Source organism: Lycorma delicatula, chromosome 1 (assembly GCF_047948215.1).
Source record: "Lycorma delicatula isolate Av1 chromosome 1, ASM4794821v1, whole genome shotgun sequence".
NCBI classification, from domain to species: domain Eukaryota; kingdom Metazoa; phylum Arthropoda; class Insecta; order Hemiptera; family Fulgoridae; genus Lycorma; species Lycorma delicatula.
The window spans coordinates 350280091-350304278 of record NC_134455.1 but is presented as its reverse complement, the minus strand read 5'-3'; the positions used below and the strand labels follow the sequence as shown (position 1 = coordinate 350304278).

The 24188-nt window shown below is 31.1% G+C and overlaps 1 protein-coding gene across 1 annotated transcript; it reads right to left on the bottom strand.

Annotated features, from left to right (window-relative positions):
- Positions 1–1389: 1389 nt before the first annotated feature.
- On the bottom strand, positions 1390–19809 carry Ski6 (exosome complex component Ski6). Its single transcript, XM_075382481.1, has 4 exons — positions 19358–19809; positions 14286–14495; positions 8308–8517; positions 1390–1609 (listed from the first exon to the last, which is right to left on the bottom strand). The coding sequence occupies exons 1-4, from the start codon at positions 19517–19519 to the stop codon at positions 1439–1441; spliced, it is 753 nt and encodes a 250-aa protein (XP_075238596.1). The 5' UTR covers positions 19520–19809; the 3' UTR covers positions 1390–1438.
- Positions 19810–24188: the final 4379 nt, after the last annotated feature.

The window sequence follows — 24188 nt, the reverse complement described above, 5'->3', positions numbered from 1 at the left end:
CAAAATATGGGTTAAGAACTTTTCAGTATGGTTTATTAGGAAAAAATTATCTACTGATATACCAATTATGCAGTTTTTGGAAAATATTTTAAATTATTTAGGTTACTAAAAGATTCCGTTTAATTTTATGAGACCTCAGTAAAGTATTCGGCTTAGTTCCATATTTTTTTATGAATGAAAAATCTTTTTGGCAATGCTATCAAAGGAGATGCTTACAATTAGTTGAAATTCATCTTTTCATAAGAAATTTAGGTCCTCACTTCTAGATGTGGAACATGAAGTACCTCATTGAAGTATTCTTGATCCCTTAATTTTTATTGTTTATAAGTAACCAGCCTTAAAATGTTGAGCAACTCAATCTAGCTCTTTTCGGAGACAACATAACTGTATCTATATCTGAAGACAGTTATTAAAGATTGTACAATGTATTTTTATGTACCAATCAGAATAAAGATTTATTTATACATAGTTTCAGGGTGAAAAATTCACAGAAAAATGTGTAACACTAATTCAATCTATGTCAAATACAGTGAGAGGTGATAAACCATAAAAAAGGACATATTTCATATTAACAAAACTGTTTAATGTAAAATAATATAAGTAAAACATAAAAATTTAACTGTTTTCATTAATTTGCATAACAATATTCTTAATATTCTAACTTATACATAAGTTAGAAATGCCCTGATAAATCTCATTATTGTTTCAAGGGGATAGACTGAATAGTATTCAAAAGTTCAGCCTTCTCAATTTATTGCTTATAAGCCGGCTGGGTTCTAGTCCCATCTGTTTTATTCTGGCTGTTACATTTGAGAATACATCAATTTGGGCATTACAGTCAGGGATTGAAGAACATCATAAAAAAAACTCTCCTTGTTGGTCTTTGTTCGTTTCTCAGGCAGACCAAAAAATCTTCTGAAAGCATGTTCGTAGTCTTAAATGCAAAAAAATATACTTTTTAAAAAAAAATGGCCAACTCTTTTTTACTTTTGTTCTGGAAAATTAAAAAAATTATGTTTTTGTACAACTTTGAGATAATGTTAATTTGTAACTATATATGTAATGTTATAAAACTGTACAAAATACATAAAAAGTTCCTGCAAAATAGTAATGCTTAGGACTGAAGTGAAATTCCATATCATCTAGGAGCTAAATTAACCAATTACACATATTTTAACTTTTAGAAAAAATCTTTATGTAAAATTCTGCTACACAAATGAGAAGAGATAACTGAAAATACAAATCATACTATATGTTTTAAGAACATCAAACACAGTACCAAGTTCACATGCAAAATGTTAAGTAAATCATTCGAAATGAATTAACCAATTCTTTCAAAATCCTAACATTATCAATAAGAGAATAAAGGATTAAATTAATAACAATATATAAAATTTTAATCACAGTTTAATAAGTTTTGTAATAAAAATTAGATAAATCATGAACCGAAATTCTGTCCCCAAGAAGATGCACAACCAGTATAAGAGAGATGATCTCTAACTTCTCTGTCTAATATCTTATATATCTGTTGACAACCTTGTAATGCAACACCTACTACTTTCTCAAGATGATCAACATGAAACCGCTCTAACATTTCAGCAACAACAATCTATAAAAGAAAACAAAAATTTAATTTAATACATATTAAAGTTATACTGATAAAACAGTTTATAATAAATTATCATGTTAACACCATGACTAAAAGGTTGTACAATCCAACTGAACTGACATTTGTGATGGCTGTAGGTAAGCAGTGAAATCAGTTAGAATGGAAAGTTGTGGTTGATTCATTGTCTCCTGCTCATGTATATAAGCAGTAGTTACTCCAAAAAGTAACTAATACAACTTACCTTGGTAAAATGCATGTTCATTTTCTTCCAGTAACCTGTGTTTCAGTGCAGAGTACTGTTTTATCGCTTTCATGTTTGTAGTATTAAATATTGACTTTCTTTCATAACTGGTTTGTTAGTATGGTATTCAAATATATAAACACAAGTTTTGTTAAGAAAGTAGAAAATAAAAGATTACATGAACATTTAAAAATCCAAAAAATTACTGCCAGAGTATTGGGATTGAAATTTATGCAAAACAAATCTGGATTTGTTTTGCATAAATTTTAAATTTATTTATTTTTATTAATTCCCTTATTAAAAGTTCAGGAACAAGTCACAGAAGAAACAGGAATGAGCATAAGACTCGCAGCAACAATCATCAAAGAAACATGAGAAACTGAAGGTTGCCGATTGACTTTTATACAACACCCTTGAAAAAGGGAAAACTGAATTACATTATTTTGATAAATATACTAATACACTTTGTAGTATAGTTTGAATTTTCATATTAGAGTAAAACAAAATTCTGTAAAAAGTTTACAAATGGATTTGTGGAGACACTCATAATAAAAGCTCTGCTGATACATTAAGAAAAGAGAACTTCAAAATAACATTTCAAATAGAGTAAAAGAAGGGGCAGCAGACACAATTGCTAATCAAAAAGCATGACATAGTAGATATGCAAAAAAATTATTGAATTGCAAGGTCTGGTTAAAAAACAGGAACAGTGCATTCCAGAAGATATCAATGACACCTGATTGACATAAGATTAGTAAAATTATATAATCTTAGTAACAAAACCTATGTTGTGGATACAATTATTAGAGAAGATATTGACAAAATATTGCATTAACCTCCATATCATCTGACCTAAATCCAATGCATAAAAGTATATTTTTACAAAGTATCATTCATATTTGATTTAAAGTAATAAATTAATAATAACTAAAATCAAATAAAATTAAAAGAAAATCAGGTATAAAGGTTTTTTGGTTGGAGGTCAGAACAATGAATGAAAAAATGGATGAAATAAGCGGAAATAAAATTCTGGAACAGTTGTGAGGTGAATCTGTAGGGCCTTAGCAAAAATGAAATAACTAATGGTAATGAATGGATCCATGACTGAGAATATCAAGACTACAACTGGAATAATATGGACTGGACAGAATGAAATCTAGTAGACTAACTAAGAAAATGTGTAAATGAGTTCCATAAGTAAGGAAGAAGTGTAGGAAACTTCATATAACTTGGATAAAATTGAGTCTCATCAATAAAAATTTATGGAAGGATGATGAACGTCACGTAAGACATGGGAACTAGCTACATTGAATTATCCAACATGTATTATAGGATAAAATGAAAAAAATTGTAAAGCTAATTTTGTTCAGAAAGTACACGACCTCATACAGAGATGCCACAAATATGACCAAATGATTATTATATTCCTCAAATATAATCCTTAAGATAGTGTTGTGCAAAGTTTCAGATGCATGCATTTAATTGTTTGTCTGTGGCAATTGAGAAAAAGCCACTAAATTTTGACAATTTACCTGAAGGGTGGAAAAAATGAGAATTCGAGCTGTTATAAAGTTCACTCATCTTATCAGACACACAAAAAAGGGTTAGATTTCACTTTAAAGGATTCTTCCCCTTTTTTTCATGGTAAAAAAGTAGGTTGCTGAATTTAAACGTGGTTATATATCCAATCAGAATTATGAATGCTCAGGATGCCCAAAAATTATTATAACTGATGAAATCATCAGAAAAATCCACAATGTCTATTAAATGATTATTGATGGAAAGTACATGTGCTTATAGATATTGCAAACATCTCAATTGATTGTGTCCATTACATTTTGTATGATGTTTTTAGTATGGAAAAGCTTACTGCACATTCATTTAGTCAACAAAAAGCACATTTGAATGAACACTTTTCAAGGGTGTTTAGATTTATTTGAATGTCATTCCCGTTAGTTTTTTTGACGTTTTATAACAGTAGATGAAACATGGATTCACATAAAATGCCAGAAACCAAACAGCAATAGTCCAAACAGAAGATGAGATGTGCCAAAGAAAGTGAAAACACTTCCACTTTCAGCAAAAGTCCAGACTAGTTTTCTTTGGGACTTTCATGCTGAGGTGCTCATACTCTGGAAAAAGACAAGACCATTATTGGAGAGTATTATGCTTCACTACTGGAATGACTGAAGGGGCTATTCAGGCTAAATGATCACATCTGGTCAAAAAGAAAATGTTCTTATGTCACTCTCAGCTTGTTGCTATAAAAACTCTGTGTTCTGTACTTCAAAGTGCTTATACATTCTCCATATTTGCCAAATTTGGCTGTCAGTGATAATTTCCTCTTTACAGATATGTAGAGATGACTTGCTGAACAAAACTCGCTTTAAATGATGAGATAAAAGCTGAGATAATTGTTTATTTTGACAAATTGTATTATTTTGAAGGTATTAAAAAGTTTGAAAGTCATTGGTCTAATGTATCAAATTGCAAGACAACAGTATGAAAAAAAAATTTCAGAAAACTTTTTTGTGTTTCGTCAGGCTGAGAAATTTCTGAGGGGCCCTCACATACAAAGTTGAGAAGAAACGTTTGACTATTTAGAAATAGGATTTTTTAGTGCTATATTAGTGTAACACTGTTTCTTGTAGTGCCATACAATACCTTCTGTCTTGGAGTTACACACACACCTTACGTGTGTGAAAAAAGAATTTCCAACTTGATCAACTTTCACAGAGTATGAAGATGACACTATTATAAAAGTAGCAACAGATGGCAGCACATTTTTAGATAACAATATATATATAAAATCACAATGTATATAAATAATTTCAAATCCACTCAGTAATGTAACATTGGCTGGCCAGGTTACATGGTATAGATCCTCAAATTATTTTATTTTTAAAGTTAACTTTAATTTTTAATTCTTAATTGATGTCATATTTAAAAATATGTAATTATTTTATTTAATTGACTTCTTGTTTTCTACATATGATAGTAATTTTAATATATTAATCTTTTAATTTTTTTTTCTAAAAAAAAAGTGTTTTGATTTTATATAATTTATATACAACTGATGATGCGGGATCCTGTGAAAGTGCTATTGGAATAAAGAAAGGAAAAGTATGGTAAGTGTTATTTCATTTACTTTGTAATTCTGTACTTGGATTGTTGGTTTATGATCATAAAAAAATATGCTATATATATATATATATATATATAAATATATATATATATATATATAAAAAGCTATATATATATATATATATATATATGCATAGCATATATATATATATATATATATGCTATATATAAGAAAGATATATATAACAAAGAATGTTCTGGAACGTATTCTCCGAACTTCACCACCAAAATGATCAAAAAAATTCAATCAACGTAAGCCCTATTTTGTTTTGTTTTCCTTCTGGATGCCATTTTGTGATTTTCAATAAAAAATTATTTCTCAAGAAGAATAAACTTACTTTAATTAAATTTGACAAATCTAAGACTACTGTCAAATTCTATGAAATAAAAAATTTTGAAAATGTCACCTACAAAAATTTCAAAATGGTGGCCACGTTAATTTTTTAATCTTCAATATCTTTGTAATTATTTGTTTGTTCAAATTTTTATTTATTACAAAATACATTAAGCATTTTATTTTGAACAAAATGACACATCATTCGTAAAAATCTGTTGATAAACATTTATTGAACAAACAATTAAAAAGTTATTGCAGACAAGTAACCATGCAGTACGTTTACACACCGTAATGCAAGCTCATAATTTTAATTGATTTACTATTAGTATTTATTATTATAATTTTATTACACTTAGTACAGAAAATAAAAACAGGCAAACTCCTTTCAGCTTGCACTATGGTGCACAAGCATACTGCTGGGTTAATTGTCTGCAATAACTTGATTGTTTGTCAACAGAGTTTTACAAATGAAGTCATTTTGTTCAAAATAAAATGTTTAATAAATTTAGTAATAAATACAAATTTCATCAAACAAATAATTATAAAGATACTGAAGATTAAAAAATTAAGATGGCGGCATTTTGAAATTTTTGAAGGTGACATTAAAATTTTTTATTTTGTAGAATAAGACGCTAGTCTCAGATTTGCCAATTTTTTTTTTTTTATTTCTCCCCATACCACCCTGTGTTGGATCAACAATTAGGTAAACAACACAGGGAGCATCCTTTCAACTCTAAAGGGCCTTCCCACCACTGGCAGTGCATCCGGCATAACAGATCAGCCCACCAGGGATCTTTTTTATTTTGGCTGCCAGATTTGCCAAATTTAATTAAAATAGGTTTAACTGTTCCTGAAAAGTAATTTGTTTTGTTGAAAATCACAAAATGGTGCCCAGAAGGAAAACAAAGCAAAATAGGGTTTATGTTGATATAAACATTTTTGCTAATTTTGGTGTCCTGAATCAGTACCTGAAGTTCATGGAATGTATCCTAGAACACCCCATGTGTGTGTGTGTGTGTGTGTGTGTGTGTGTGTGTGCAAATGTAATGAATGATTTTACAGTTGCATGCATGTGAAGGTTGTGTCTTGGTTAGTACATAATCATAGTGTTACTCTTGAACTAATTAATTGAACAAACCCAATAATCTCAGCAAGCTTCTTGCAAATATTAATTGAGATGATTCTCTATCTCATAAAACTATTCTAATAAGGTTTTTAAAGTTTTCAGAAGGTTCTCCAATTGACACCTAATCATCAGGTTTTCACTTAAGTCTGTTCAATGAAATTATAATATAATTGCCTTAGAACCAGTTTTTTCTAGTAAAATTTTCTAAAACTGGCATTGCAAATATTGAAGTTAATCAAAAATTAGATATCAAGGTCATTTTAGGTCATTGGTGTTGGAAGTAAACAAGTGATGCAAAGTTACAGAAGCTGCTTGTTTTAGTTGTTTCTGTAACGGCAGGGTTTTCATTCTGCGTGACAATCCCTGACAGTATGTGCTGGTTGTGAATTTGCTATTACATCTTTTAGTAAGTTTCACATCTAAGAAAAATTTATATAAATTTGTAAACTATTAAAATATTCTACCTAACAATATAGAAATACCCAACATATGCGGTTGGTTAGATGAAAAAAAATCATCTGCTTCACTACACAAAAATGTGTTGTAACAATCAATAAACATAAAAGTGGATTTGAATGGTGGAGCATAGTGTAATATAGAATGTATCTGAAGGGAAGTGCGAGATAATATCCCACAGTAAAGTAATGTAAAATTCCATTACTAGACATACCGCTAAAATACTTTGTAAAAGGAAATGTAGTATACGTAAAACTCATGTTAGTTTCTTGTACTACTTATAAGCAAGCTTAATTGTCGACACAACATTGAGCACTACTTAAGTTGAATTGATATCTCAAGGAACAGTCTGTTAGTAAGGTAAAAAAATATTTGCAACATCTAATTTTCAGCTTTACTTAATATCTAGGAGGATGTCATTGACAAATATTTCAGTAAAGAAAATATTGGTGCTGAGGCAGTTATACTATAGTTTTACCACTGTTCTGTTTCTAGGAAACTAATACTAGGAGTTCAAAATATTGAAACATTTTACAGTCATCAAATCCTAATGAAAATACATTTTAAAGAAAGATGCAGCTTTGAACTCGTTAACATAAAGCATTTTTAGAATAAGTGGAAAATTCAGGCACTGTCAAATAAACACAAACATAGTATAGTCCTGTAAAATCCATTACATAATGACCAAGAAATGTTGAAAAATTTGCTTTTCTTCTGAAAGCAGAATTTATATTATTCAATGACTGAAATTCTGAAGCTTCATTAGCAGTTCAATTTTCTGACTATTTAGGAATAGACCAATGTTAATTATTTAGACTGGTCTTTTATTGGCCTAACTTTTTTAAGAATCGTGATGAGCATATTACAACAATGAACAGTGAATCCTACAGAAACATATTTCAACAGGTTCTCAGTGCAAATATCAAAGGTATAATCAATCAAGAGACTCAATAGTTCTTGCAGGATCAGAGTAGCTACAAACTCCTCCAGTTATATGTCTGGAGGACACACACAACAGGAGATGAGAACTGAACATTCTGTTCTTCTGGCATTTTATTTATATATAAGTGGAAATAATTACTGTAGTTTTAGGTATACTATGAAACAGTTGTTCAAGGTGAATGAGCTCAAAAAATGAATAATAAAAGAAAGATTAATAACATATTACAGCAAAATACAAAAATGTTTAAAATTTTATTTATCGAAGTCAACTCCAACAGTGAATGCAATATAATGAAGGTCATATATTTATCTTGATATTATTTTAAGTGATTCTCCAAGAACTGGGAGAGTTACCCAGAACTAAAAACATATTCTTTTACAGGACAAATCAAGGACCATCAAAGAATAACTATTTATTAAAAAATCATACCGGGACAAAAATTAAATTTTACCTGTCCAGACAATGGCATTGCTACAATGGTTAAGTTTGGACCACCAGTTGTTTCTTCCAAATGGCTTATATCGATCAACGGTACATCACCATTAGCTAATGAAGCAGTGCATCCAATAACATATTCATTTATAGGAATTCCAGCATCTATTAGAGCCAATGTGGCAGCATTTACACAGGTACAATAGTTTCCACCATCCGCCTGCAGCACCTGTAAATCATGAAAAATCCAGTAAGTAGGGAAATTAAATTATAAAACCATCAAAAGTACAGGAAATACAAACTGAATAAAATGAAAGTCTCACATTACCAGAAAGTAATATCGATAAAGTAGTAAAAAAACCGACGAAGATTTTTGAACACAGAAGGTTTTAGTTACATAAACTAATCTTAAGCAATCTTTTTAAATTGATTATATATATATATATATATATATATTATTATTATTATTATTATTATGCTTTTACGGCCAACATGGGACCACTTAAGTCAATTTTAGTTGGATCTTTTCTGAGAAAAGCGTGTTATTTTACTCTTTCGAGCTGCCCAGTATTTCTTCATCTGTTCAGATCTTGCTTTCTTTTCTTCATCCGTAAACACCCTCTTCGTTGTATTTTGTCGTTTGTCTGTCTTTTGTTTAAATCTAATGCTTTTATCTTTTAGCTTTGTAATTTTTCCAGTTTTATTCTGTAGGTCAGTCACGGAAATTCCCAATTCTTTCATATCTTCTCTAATTTCTTTGATCCATCCTACTTCTAGCTTTTGGAACCAGAGCTTTTCAATGATATTTCTTGACAGTCTTGTTTGCGGTGTCCTTATGAGATGACCGAAGAAAGAGATTCTTTTTTTCCGCATAGTATCAGTAACAGGCTCTATTTCTCGATACACCACCTCATTTGGCACAATCCACCATTGGCCTTCTTTTTGGTGTTTTTTATTGATACACGTTCTGACAATTCTCCTCTCTATTTTCAGAATTTTTTCAATTCGGTTTTTCTGAGTGATTTTGAAAAGGGTCTCGCTTCCGTAGGTGACTTCTGGCTGTACTACAGTTTTATAATGTTTAAGTTTTGTTTTAGCAGAAAGGCATTTTTTGTTATATGTTGACCAAGTTAATTTTTGGGATTTAATCATTTTATTTGTCCTGTTTTGCCATGTCACTTTTTCATTTAAATTATAAGTTATTATTTCCCCTAGATATTTAAATTGTTTTACTATTTTAATTTTCTGATTGTTTACCGTAATGTGCTCTATTACCAGAGGATCTATGGCCATTAGTTCAGTTTTTTCGAAAGAGATATGAAGCCCTATCTTTTGTGCTAGGTTTTGAAGGCTCATGATTTGTGTTTTGGCTTCTTGAATATTATTTGCTAAAAGAGCGAGGTCATCTGCAAATCCTAGGCAATTTAGTATGATGGAGTTTTTCTTAGTACCCATTTTTATATTTTTGGGATTTATTTCATACCATTTTCTCATGACAAATTCAAGGGCGCAGTTAAAAAGGAGTGGTGAGAGGCCGTCTCCTTGCCTCAATCCAGTTTTTATGTAGAAGGGTTGAGAGAGTTCACCTCTGAATTTCACTCTGGACTGGGTATTGGTTAAAGTTAATTTTATCATGTTTACGAGTTTAGGGTGAAGGCCCAGGTTTCTCAGAATCTTCAGCATGGATGGTCGGTGTATACAATCATAGGCCCTTTTAAAGTCGACGAAGGTGATTATTAGTTATTTTTTCCGTCTTTTATATAAGTCCATCATAAGTTTTAGGGATATTATTTGCTCCGGGCAACCTCTCCATGGCCTAAATCCCCCTTGGTATTCCCCAAGTTCCAGTTCAAGTTGGTCTTTGCATCGGTTGTATATGATTCTCGACAGGATTTTGTATGTGCAATCCAGGAGAGATATGCCTCTGTAGTTTTCAGGATTAGTTTTATCCCCTTTTTTATGTAATGGATGGATGAGGGCTGTGGTCCAGTGTTCTCGAAGTTTTTCTTCGTTCCATATTTTCACGAGGCATAGATGTAGGGAAGTTTTGACTGAATAAACTGATGAGTGTTTCCAGAGTTCTGCGAAAAGCTGGTCTTCTCCGCTTGCTTTGTAGTTTTTTATTTCATTTAAGGCTGCGAGAACTTCTTGAATTGTTGGCGGGTTGATATTTACTGGTGAAGTTTTAACTGGAGTTTCAGTGTCAATCTCAAAAAGCTCTGGGGGGTCGTCACAGTTGAGGAGTCTATTGAAGGTTTCTGCCAAAATTTCAGCATTTTCTTTATTGGTGTGGGCCATATTTCCTTTTTTTCCTCTCAGCATAAGGGTGGATGGTTCATATCTTTGAAGAGCCTGACCAAACATTTTATAATAGTCTCGGAAATTAGTTTTCTTGGAACTTTCTTCTATTTGCTGAATCAAGTATTTTGGGCTTGTCGTTTGGTTCCTCTTATAATTTTCTGAGTTATTTTCCTTTGTTTGGTGAATTCATGGTTAGATTCTTCAGTTTTCTGGGTTTGGTGGTTGATCCAAGCCCGGTGTCGGTCTTTGACTGCTTTGTCACATTCTTCATTCCACCATTGGTGTTTTTTTCTTGGGTTTATAGGGGCTAGTTCTTCAGCTATTTCTTTCAGTTGGGATGTCAGTTCTTTTAAATTATTAGTTAATTTGATTTTTTTTGTTGTTTCTTCAAAGATGGCATTGTTTATTAATTTATGTGGATCATAAGCTCTTTTGTTTTTAGGTTGGGATTTTTTCTTTTTATGCAGGGTGAATTTTATTTTAACTTTAATTAAGTAATGGTCCGATCCAGTATCTGTTCCTCTCAAGACTTTTACATTATAAATCTCCTTGTGATAATTCCGGTCCATGCAAACATGATCCAGTTGCCATTCTCCTTTTTTCCAATCTGGGTGTTTCCAAGTCTTCAATTTGTTTGGTTTTCTCATAAAATAGGTGGATTTTGAGATCATATTATGGTTTCTGCAAAATTCGACAAGTCTTTGGCCGTTCTTGTTAGTTTTCTTTTAGGCAGGTCATTTTCCGATAATATCACGATATCTTCGTCCTTTACCAAGTTGGGCATTAAAGTCCCCTATTAAAATCTTCGTGTGGGTCTTATTTATGTTGTTTGCAGTTTGGTCAAGAAGTTCCCAGAATTTGTCCATCTCTTCTCTATCTTTTTTAAGATTGTTTTTGTCATTGGTGGGAGCATGAACATTTATTATGGTGTAGAATTTATTGGCTGATTTTAGGGTTAAGGTTGAAATCCTGGGGGAGTAAGACTTAAATTCTACGACTGAGTCAATTATTTTAAGATTGATTGCAAATCCTGTTCCGAACTGTGGGCAATTCTTCATCACACGTTTCCCGGGGATTCCTTTGTAAATTCTGTAACCCTGAGATTCAAATGGCTCTCGATCGGTGTTTCTCATTTCTTGAAGTCCTGCGATTAGGATATTTTGTTTGTCCATTACGTCTGTTAGAGTTTTTAGTTTGCCGGGTTGAGTTAGAGAATTAATGTTGTGAGTGGCAATGTAGTTTATTTGCTTGTGTCTTATCCTCAATTTTGAAGTTGTGTTGTTTTTGGGTGTTTCCAAACGCTCCGATTCATTGTTATCTTTTAAGCAGCTGCCCACCGGATCCGAGTGCAGCCTTCTCTGGTATTTACCAGACGGTGGATTTTTTCTTAAAAGACCTTCCATATTTGACTTTTAAAGGCAAGTCAGCCTTGGGTGGGAATAAATTCCCGAGTTACAACTCTGGATGTGATCCAGAGAGGTGATTCCGATTTAGTTCACCAGTAGAAATCTCCACGTTTCTAACTGGTTATCCAGACGAACCAACGTGGAGGCGCAAACCGATTTTTTTTAATTGAGATTTTAAGTATGGAGAAAGTTTAAATCGGTTCCGGAATCATTTCGTCCATATATATATATATATATATATATATATATATATATATAAATATAAAAGCAATTATATTGTCTGATATGTTTTTGTATTCTTGGAATATCCCTCTGCCATCAGTCAACTGAAATACATAGTCAATTTTTCATGATCATCATTCTCAAAACACTTTCCTCCCAAAAAGTCTTTCACTTCAGTAATAGATGATACTAAGAATAGATGATGGTATATAAGATGTCTTGGGTTTTCCAAACATTTTATATACCAAGACATATATCAATATTGATAACTAGTATACTTACGTTAAGTTAAAAACAAAAAAAATAATTCAGCACAGATACACCGATGAAAAGCCAGCAGTGAATGTGTTAAAAACTATATGTAAAAAAATAGTTTTATTTAATAATTAAATTACCATTTAATTTATTAAAATATAGATTACAATCATTCAGTCATCATTACAGAGGAATAGTCCTAAAATTTATAAATAATTTCTCAAATATGAGACATAAATACATTCAATTATTGAAATAAATTTGCAGAAGGATTCATAAAAATAAACTATGTATATTTTACTATAAACTGCCTCACGAAACTAAAGGTCTAGTCTTGAGAAATTATATAAACAAAATATTAGAAAAAGCTATAAGATGAATGAACATTAATGAAGGCTCTATCACAGAGATGAATTCTTCCCAAGAGAATTAGATGTTATCATTATTATTTTATATCTTTAAGTTTTTCTTTTCTACTTTTTGTATTTTTTTTTGTGTGAGATCTGTTCAGAAAATAACTGGACATTTTTAATTACATGCCAACAGATATTTAGTGATGTGCGGTTGGCAGCATTGTGTTTCGCATAACCTCTTCTAACCACATGTTCTTGGATTGTTATCTTGTTTAGTTTTTGTGTTATTGTTATTTGAGTGCAATATGTTTAAATGTTAGTAGTGATTTTTGTAGTTTTTTTTGTAAAGTGTGATTTTTGGGAGCAATGATACAACGTAATATTTCGTGTGACAGGGGGGGGGGAGGAAACTTTTACAGAAACGTTTCAGTTTTTGAAACAAGCTTACGCATATGATACTTGGGTTGTACACAATATTTATGAATTGATTTCACGAACAAAAAGTGGTTGTCAGTCAACTGAAGGTGACCCTCAACCAGGAAGGCCTTTGTCTTCAACTGATGACACCTGTGATCAAAAAATCAATGATCTGGTAAGTGAAAATTGCCATTAACTGTGACAGAACTTGGAGAAGAGGTTAGCATCTCAATTGGATCATGCCATGACATTTTAATTGAAAAACTGAACATGTATCAAGTTGCAGCAAAGTTTGTTTCTCGTTTGATGACCGAACAACATCAAAAACAAGAAACATCAAAAGGAAGTTTGTCAGCCACTTATTGAACAAGCCGATGATGATGAAGAAACAGCTAAGCAAAGGATTATACGGAGACAAAAGCTGGATTTATGGCTACTACATTGAGACAAAAGTTCAATCATCAAAATGTATTGGCAAAGGATTTCCACACTCCAAGAAAGCACGTCAATCTCGATCCATTGTTAAAGTGATGCTCTCTGTTTTTTGATTTTAAAGGGATTGTGCATTTTGCATTCTTTCCTTAAGACAAAACAATGAACCATGCCTACTATCAAGGCGTTTTATAAAAGTTACATCCGCAAAAAAAACACCGGAGTTGTGGCAAGATAACTCATGGTTCCTTCACCATGACAATGCACTTGTGCACGGTTTTGTACCAAAAATCAGATGACTGTCCTCCCTCAACCTCCCTGCTCGTCAGACCTGGCAATTTGAATGAAGCTACCCAGGAATGCTAGGTGAGTTGGAAACACTGCTGGGAAAAGTGTGTGAATAGGGGAGGGGAGTACTTTGAATGGGACAAGGGCCAATAATTTGTAAAATTAATTATAAAGATTAAAAGAATAAAGTTCAGTTTTTTTCTGAACAGACCTCGTATATACGCTGGACTGCATACAGATATCTGGGCGTCTCTGCATAGTATTGTTGGTACATTGTTACAGTACTGTATGACTATGTAACCTGGTATTAAATAAATAAATACCTCCAAAAAGACATCTATTTGAGATCGAGGGTACAGTTCAGTTTTAATAGCTGCTGACAGTGCTTGTTTTAGATGTGCAGTCATTTCCTGGGATTTACGGTCACCACGTGGTCTACGTTTTCTTTCTCCTGTGCTAAATGTAGCCATACTGTACTGGCAATTCACAACAGCACTGTCCGGTAACGATTTTATCCTGCTGGTACCTCTAATCTGTAAAAATATAAACATATAACTAGTATTAGAGAAAAATTTACCTAAAAGCTTTTCTTGACAAATCTGTATGTTGGTCTTTCATAGTTAAAAATGGAAAGAATATCTTAAACATAAAGAACAGTACCATTAATTTACCATGTTGGCTATGGTATCAACTATGTATGTTCTGTACAAGCGTTAATGAGGAGTCCTATTCTTCCTTCTCGATCCCTTATTTACTATAAGTGTATTTTTCATCTATCCTCCACTATTTCTTTACCATAGTGAGTAATTCTAAAGATTAAATTCTGATGTTGGAAAGTATAAATTCACACCAGTCCTGGGTGACTGGTACCACACCATTTGAATATAAAATTCAAAGTATGGTAAGGGTCCTTATGTCTAGTATGTAAATAAATATTTTATTAAATCATATGATAACACTGGTCAATAAAGATTTTGTAACATGTTTAATATTTGTAGAATCTTATGTAATTTTGGGTGTTGATTCTGAATATAAAGTCAGAATTTCCATATCAGCCTCAGATGTTATGTAATTGTCCTTTCTCTACTTTCCAGCAAATACATCGAACAAACAATGGAAGTAAAATATATTTATTATTTTAATTACTGGAGCAGTTAAGTTGCTAAATAATCTGTAATTTATTTGGGTTGATAAATAGCCATGAAAAATAAGAATTATTTATTTACACAGTAATTAAAATGATTATAAATGATACACATATGATTATGTCATATTTCTTCTTAATGTAATTATGTCACCCATCAGTCATACGCTGCACAGCATATATGATTTTGTTTTGATGAATCAGTATCAGATGTAATACTTTAAACAACCTATCATGCTTTTCTTTTTTTTGGCCTCCAGAACCACCTCTGAACTAATTTACTCTGAACTTTAACTTACTCTGAAGTAAGGTATTATTTCAGAGGATGAATGAGGAACATTCATACGAAATTGTATGAATGTGAATGAAGTGTAGTCTTGTACAGTCTCAGGTTGACCATTCCTGAGATGTGTGGTTAATTGAAATCCAACAACCAAAGAACACTGGCATCCACGATGTAGTATTCAAATCTGTATAAAAGTAACTGCCTTTACTAGGATTTGAACCTTAGAACTCTTTGACTTCAAAATCAGCTGATTTACGATGATGAGTTTTATTACTACACCAACCCAGTGGGTTAAATCTATCATGCTGGCTAAGAGAAATCCAACTACATCAATTAAGTGCAAGCTCTCGTGTATGTAACATTTAGTGGGGTAGTTGTTGCTTTTGTAACCAATTTGTGATTTTATTTTTCTCAGTAAAGTCATAGTATATATTACCATATATTATAAAGTATTTACGTATACATATGTTACCATATGTATAAAGTATTTATAGTTTTGCAATTTGCGTTTGTGAGTGTATTGTAGTGAACCTTTTAATAAAAATGCCATGCAGTTGCTTTAACTATTCAGACAGTTTTTGCTATATTTGTGGCGAGGTAACATTAAAGTCTCAGAGGAGAAATATATCTCTACTGATAAAAATAGTGTATTTTGGATGTAAGTAGGTATTAGGATAGGTTCTGGGCTTATCATATTTGCTGTTATTTATGTGTAATGTTATTGATTGGTTACGTGAACAGATTTCCTCACATTACACTTGCAATTCCAATGGTTTGGAGAGAACTGAAGTATCACTTCACAGACTGCTATTGTTATATAACAAAAATATGACAGATAACAGCTAAGACTAGACATACTGTTAAATATTCTGATATTCCTTCTGCTTTAAGATCATACTTCATAGGCCACAGTTTCCATTTCCAGCACCACCAAAAACCTGGGAATTAGACGAAGAAGATACTGATGGTTGTGCAGACTTATCAGATTTTGAATAAAGGAGAGACCCAGACTTTTTAGAAAATACAAATATTGAACCACACTTAATTAATCGGTCAGAATTAATTGAACTCATTTGTGACCTAAAATTTATCCAAGAATCAATCAGAAATTTCACATCACAACAGAAAGGATGTAATCTTTTTCAACATAATATTAAAATAAGTGTTTTCCGTGAGAGGCAGTGTGAATTTGAAGTTTTCTTCTTTCAGTACAAGGACTTAGTTTATTGTAATGATGTGGAATCATTACCAGAAGCTTTGGGACATATGCACCATCCTGATGATTAGCATATTTTTGTAGATTTTTCAAAATGTAGTTTGAAAGCAGTCTTTTATGTTGTAAATGATATCCCATCAATCCTTTTCGTTCATGAAGTTTACATGAAAGAGTCATATGAAAATATAAAACTTATGTTGGATGTGGTTCACTATAAGAAACATTTGTGGAGATCTGAAAGTAATAGCCCTGTTACTTTGTTTACAACTTTAGTATACTAAATTTTGTTGCTTCTTGTGTGAGCAACTGCTGTCTTGCTCATAGGATAGATAGGAAGAATCATTATGTTAAAAAAAAGTGACCAAAAAGAAAGACACTGACTTTAAGGAGAGAAAAATGTTATGAGTCCAGCACTAGTAAAACCTTCTTTTTTCCTGTGTAGCCTCCAGTAACTACCGTTTAGATAATTCTTCAGAGGATGAATGAGGATGATATGTATGAGTGTAAATGAAGTGTACTCTTGTACATTCTCAGTTCGACCATTCCTGAGATGTGTGGTTAATTGAAACCCAACCACCAAAGAACACCGTTATCCACGATCTAGTATTCAAATCCGTGTAAAAATAACTGGCTTTACTAGGACTTGAACGCTGGAATTCTCGACTTCCAAATCAGCTGATTTGGGAAGACGCGATCACCACTAGACCAACCCAGTGGGTAGCACTAGTAAAACCTGAAAAAGTTTATCTTGCGTCAGTACACATTAAACAAGGTTTAATGAAAAATTATGTTAAAGCAATGGATCATAATACGACTGAATCTCTCTTTCTAAAAAACAAGTTTGCTAATATAAGTGATGCTAAGATAAAGGAAGGTATATTGTTGGACCATAAATAAGAAAATTGATAAGTGATATTAAATTTGAAGTCAGTTTGAATTACTGTAAGGCTGCTGTGTGAAGATATTTTTTTAAAAAGATTGTAAACAACTTCCTTGGAAATCATAAGCAAATAATGAAAGGACTTATAACTGAGCTTCTTAAAAACTATAGAGTACTTGGATGTAATATGTCACTAAACATCCACTTTTCATATTCTCATCTGGGTTTCTTCCTAAAAAAATCTTTGAGCTGTGAGTGATGAACATGGAAAACACTTTCACCATGAAATAATCTCATAGGAAACGTGCTGCCAGGGAAAATGGAACCCAAGAATGCTGGCTGTAAATTCTGGAATCTCAAGACTATTATAACTACAACAAACTACATCAGAAAAATTCACAAGAAACAGGTTTTAGGCTTGTAGAGATTGCAATGTTGAGTACTGTACACCTTTTTTGGCTTCATTTGAAGCTAAGCTCAAAGAAGAAAGGTAAACAATACTCAATGTAGAAATTACAGTATTCTTAGCAGAAAAAATAATAGTAATTATTATCTGAACAACAACAATTCTGTAGAAACTGCATGTATAAAATTATTATACTAACATCAGAATGCTTTTTTCTAAACAAAAAATGATAATTACAAGAAATTTATGATAGAAAGGAACCACTTAAATACTTGAAATCAGAGTCAAAAATGCTATCTTATAATAAAAAAAAAAAAAAAAAAAGTTATTGTCCACTGTAATTATAGGCTCTATAACATAGATCACGTCAAGAAGGATTTCATTTAGTTTTCTAATCATAATTTTTGGATATATACATAAATACATACTGCATACTCCATATAATATAAAGGAAACAAGGAACAATTTTCAATACATCTTACTTATCATTATTTTTCAAAATAATTTCCTCACATATCATATACTTCTCCATCCTTCGAAACCAGTCTTCAAAGAAACTCTGCCATGTTTCATCAGAGATCCAGATACACACATCATCCCAAGCTATTAGGAGGAACTGAACAAAACCCAAGGACAGAGGGAGAGTTTATTATCTCCCTACTAATAGCAGAACCTGCACGAATGTCCCTTGCTGCTGTATCTTTTGTTTATCGGGTGTGGGTGGGTCATTATTTATTTAGTGGCGGTTAGATTTTTTTGTTTAATAAATGAAAGGAGTTGTTATATGTGTTCCAGTCCTATAGACCAGAGAGAAATAATTGACCGGGACAGATCATGGGAAACTATGTGCACATGAGCTTCGTTCTCCTGCAGTCCATCCCCTTAAGTCCTTTCGGTGCTAGTGCTTTTCAGGGCCTTTGTGTTTGGAGGAAACATTGCGCTCCCCTCTTTGGAGGGGAGTATTAGGAGGTTATCAATCATAATTCAGTCTGTTTTTCACCTGGAGGAACAGCACAGTCACATGCATCGATTACGTCGTATTGAAAAATTTTCCTAGTGATTTTTGTAGATACTGCAAAGAATGTGCTGGGCGATCAGGATATTGCTTACCTTGTTCACATCCCACAAATTAAATTTAATTTATTTGGCAACGGGTGTCTTGAAATCTTAAAATAAATTTTAATAATTTATTAATCTTCTATTAAAATATCTATAAGATATCTGTACATTTAAAAATGTTCAAATTATAATTTTTGAATTTCGGTCTAAAAAAACAGGGTTGTCTGTATTTTAAGTAATAAAATACCTTTCATGTCTATTTTCTATTTTAATGCAATTTTTGTTACAAATTTTATAACAGTGTAGATATTAAATTACACTATACTCAAAATGAATTTAACAAAAATTAACTTTCTGCTAATAACATGCGACATAACCTAACGAAATAGTGACAAAAATCAAACCTGATGCGGTCCATAAACAGCAGCCAATACTTTGGTATTTCCCTGCTCCAAGTAAGCACTTCCATCTGGCTGATCGAAAACACCTAGCTTACAGCGAATTTCTCTTAATTCATCAGCTCTTCTTCCATCAAGCCTTAAGCCCTGGTCGGATAGCAAATCCATAACAACTACACGCCGGTGTACATGTACGGTTTCATCGATCGATAGTTATTAGTTCACTTGCCTTTCGAAATTCACTTGCTCTATCGATTTATATCGATAATTACTCGTAGATTATATTTATTTTTTCTTGTTATTCTTCCGGGAATCACCGTCCAGTATTACTGCAGCGGGTGAGTGTAGTTGATATGTATGAGTGTAAGTGAAGTGTAGTCTTGTACAGTCTCAGGTCGACCATTCCTGAGATGTGTGGTTAATTGAAACCCAACTACCGAAGAACACCGGTATCCACGATCTAGTATTCAAATCCGTATAAAAGTAACTGCCTTCACGAGAATTTGAACGTTGGAACTAACGACTTCAAAATCAGCTGATTTGCGAAGACGCGTTCACCACTAGACCAACTCGTGGGTTGTATAACTCTATAACTTTGTATATAACTCTATTTTTATTTACATTTGTATACAGATATCATTTTTCTGAAAATAAAGTTAAACCTTAGAGACTCATAACCAACATAATGAATTTTGAAAAAAAAATTCCATCATTTTTTTTACTTTTATGATATTTTTTTCTCGAACTTTTCTTATACTAAAAAATCTGTTGTGGACACACATGACTTCCTTGTACACCTATTAAATTACATATATATCTATATTTTTTATTAATTTTTTGTTTGTTATTATTGAATTATTTATTGTAAAACTTTTTTTACAGTCTGAGGTTAATAATTATTAAGAAATCAATATATTTAAATGAAAAAAAAGGAAATGAAGTCGGATTAGAACCAATGTGCCTTCCCCTTGTAAGATTCAAATATTTCATTAATTAAAATTTTATTGGGCTATAATTCTGGAACCAATAAAAATAAGTACCTTTTATGATATATCGTTGAAAAGCTCTCAATGAGGGCTTATTACTACACTTAAGAAAAAGCCCAAAATCCGAATTTTTTGATTTTGGGTTTTTTTGGAGACTTTTAGTTCAGTCGATTGTAGTCAAAAAGGGAGGTGCACAACTAGATGTTACAACAGTCCTAAGTCCAAAATTTCATTATTCTGCGGCTATTCATAAATTGGATTGTAAATAAAAAGTTTTTGAACCAGTCTCATTACTTTATTTACAGACCTCATGTTTTGTAAATAGTTGTTTTACTTTTAATGATGGCAGACTGTAAAGATCTGATAATTTTGTAAATGTAATTATTGTTGCTCTGAAATGATCCATTGTTTTATTTTGATAATAATTGTTAATTCTCTCTTCTTGCTTCTATATTAAGTAAATAAATCTTTTTTCAGAAATGTACATAATATAAAACACGTCATAATTAAATAAATGCGCTACTAATAAAAAAAGAAAATACCCCAGCATTTGCCTGATTGGATTATGGGAAACAATGGTAAAATCTTGATCAGAGCAGCATCGCAAAATATACTACAATTAATTACAATAAAACAAATAGATCTGATTTAAGCCAAAATTATTAAGCCCATTAATTATTTTAGGATAAATAAATTACGTATTATTATAATGAAGTACTTAATATAAAAAAAGAAACTTAATAAAAAAAAAGTGCAAAATAAAACACAATCAAAGGGTATAAATGAAAATTATTTCAGGATATATAGAGTCATCGTAAAATAATGGGAGGGTTTAATATATGAATTAAGTAAAAACAAACATACTTACTGTTATATTGTTTTATTTGTCAAATTCTCCATCTCAAATAGTTTTGTTACATTATCAATAAATTTCAATATGCACCCCCTTTGTCACTCGGCAAATGTCCAGTTGATATTCAATTTTTGCCCATGAATGATGTAACATATCTTTTGTTAGGGTTGTAATTAAATCCGTAATTCTTTTCTTTAAGTGACTCAAGTCAAGTCAAGTAATTTCTGTGTGTAAACAGTGCTTTTAATGTATCCCCACAAGAGGTTAGGTGTGGACTTCTTGGAGGTCAGAAAATAGGGCCTTCTCAGTCTTTCTGCAAATTTTTCATTTCATGCCGGCTAATGAATGGATTAAACTCTTGAGTGCACCATCTTGTTGGAAATAAATTGGATGTATCTTTTTGAGTTCATCTAGACAAAAAAAACTGTACCAGTTTAACATATCAAGATAAAAAATGTCCATTAACAATCTCTTTAGCCAGGAAAATAGGGCCAATTACACAATTTTTCACTAAACCACACCAAACATTAACCTTAGGTTTTTCACATGATTTCTCAAAAATTACATTTGGTTTTCAGGTCCCCACATTTGTAAATCATGTTTGTAAGCACGTCCATTAAGGTGAAAAGTAGCTTCATCTGTAAAAATTACATCATTTAAAAATAGCTTGTTTTCACTAATTTTGTCTAAAATTTCAACAGCGAACTGAAAACATTTTTCTGTATCAGATGGTTTTATTTCTTGTAGTAGCTGAATTTTTTATGGATACAAGTACAACCTTTCCTGTAGTACTTTATGATTGATTTTTTTGGAATTTGTAACTTAATATTTTGATAAGTGATAGATTTAGTAGGATTTCTGATTACGTATTGTCTAATTCGTTCAACACTTTTATCTGATACTTGTGACCTTCTTGGCATCTCTTCTATTTAAGAAGAAATCCTGTTTTTTGAATTGATTGAATCATTGTTCATTATTTTCATGTGGGGTTCTCTTTTTCATATTTTATGTCAAAATTCACATTGAACAAAAATTATTGACTTTCATTCAACATGCCACAAGACACACTGTAAAGAAACACACCTCAACATCAATACAGAGACTGATGTAGTGGTTAAAATAGCTATTACAGAAACTTTTTTGGTAGAGACTTTCAGTGGTACTAACATGATTTTTTTTTAAATGTCCCTGATGCTTTGATCTGAGGTACTGAAACCCCACTATTCTTTTGTGATTACTCTGTATTTATGCAAATGGACAGGTTGCAGAAAATTCAGGGTTCTTTTTACTTTTAATTAGTATATTTATTCATCAACACAGTAATATTAAAATTGTTGTTTTTAAGATAATAATTGTTATATTTTCTGCCAAGAACACTATGATTTCTATGTTGTGTACTGTTTACCTATCTAGCTTCATTTTTTAATTATATGTTAACATGTTCGGGAATAATTCCATTGTCAAAATTTATTGTATTGGTACTTTTAAATTTTTGTTAATCTTTGTATAGCGTTTAGTCAATGCCCCTCCCTATATTTGATGTCATATCTCCCTTATCTGACCTTTTTCTTGTTTATTTGTTATTAACTGTTATACTTATCTTTTAATTTTATTTATCTATTAAATTATATTAGCTATGTTAACTATTATTTGGTGGAATTTAATATACAGCTAGAATAAGTTTAAATAAAGATTGATATGAGTTGCTAAATAAAGGACTAAAACATAATATAAACAATTCTGACATTGAAAAAAAGTTGAACAAAACGTTATAGATATAGAGAACACAATAGAAATTATGCCAATAGAAGAACAGAACATGTAAAAATCAATTTAAAAAATTAATTAAAAAATCAATTAAAAAAATAACCAACAAAAATAAAATTTATGTAAAAAAAAAACAAAATACAGAGAAAATAAAAAACAACATAAAAAAGACACAAAAAAAAAATGCAATAATTACAAAAGCAGACAAAGTAAATGCAGTAGTTATCGATTAAAAAGATATACAAAGAAAACAAGATTTTATAAATATAACACAATATACAATAGAAAAGAGAAATTGAATGAAATGTATCAAATAGAAATTTATAAAAAAAAGATCTAAAAATCTAATTAAAGAATATTATTACAAGTATCTGAACATGAATCTGAGTACACCAGTTATGAGAACAGAGGTAAAAATCTGCAAAGAGAATTTACCGATAAGACCTGTAACATGAATAAATATATAAAATGAAGGTTGGACTAAGCATGGGCAACCCATTATCAGTGAAAATAAGCAAAGTATTCCTAGAGAATATGGAAGACGAAAATATACAAGATATCATGAAAAATACAGTTTCTTAGAATATATTAGGTACGTGGATGACACTCTATTAGTAATTAAAAATTAAATAAATAATCACAAAGAAAAATGAACAAATTTCACCATAACATTAAATATACAATAGAAAAAGGGAGAGACAAAATTATTAATTTTTTACACTTAACAATAAAAAAAAAATAATCTAGATTTTGAAATATACAGAAAAGAAACTTGCACAGATAACTTAATAGCTTATGATTCTAATCATCCAGTGGAGCATAAATTAGCGGCTTTTAGATACATGATGGATAGACTACATAAATTACCATTAAAGAAATCAGTGTATAAAAAAAAAATCAAACTCTATTTTTCATATAACAGAAAATAACTGGTAGAAAAGAGAAATGACAAGAAAAATGAATAAAAATAGAAATAAAAAAAATGAAATTAAAACAATGATAAAGAAACCTTTATATGAAGTTAATTAACATTTATGGAAAAATATATTTACTCAATTAAACAATTCTTTAGTAAATATAATATAAAAATGCCTATAAATAAAAATAATACACTAAAAAAGATTTTTAACAGTAATGTAAAAGAAAAAGTTATTTGTTAACAGCAGTGGTATATATAAAATAATATGTAAATTCAATGCAACATATATTGAACAAACGGGAAGAAAATTAA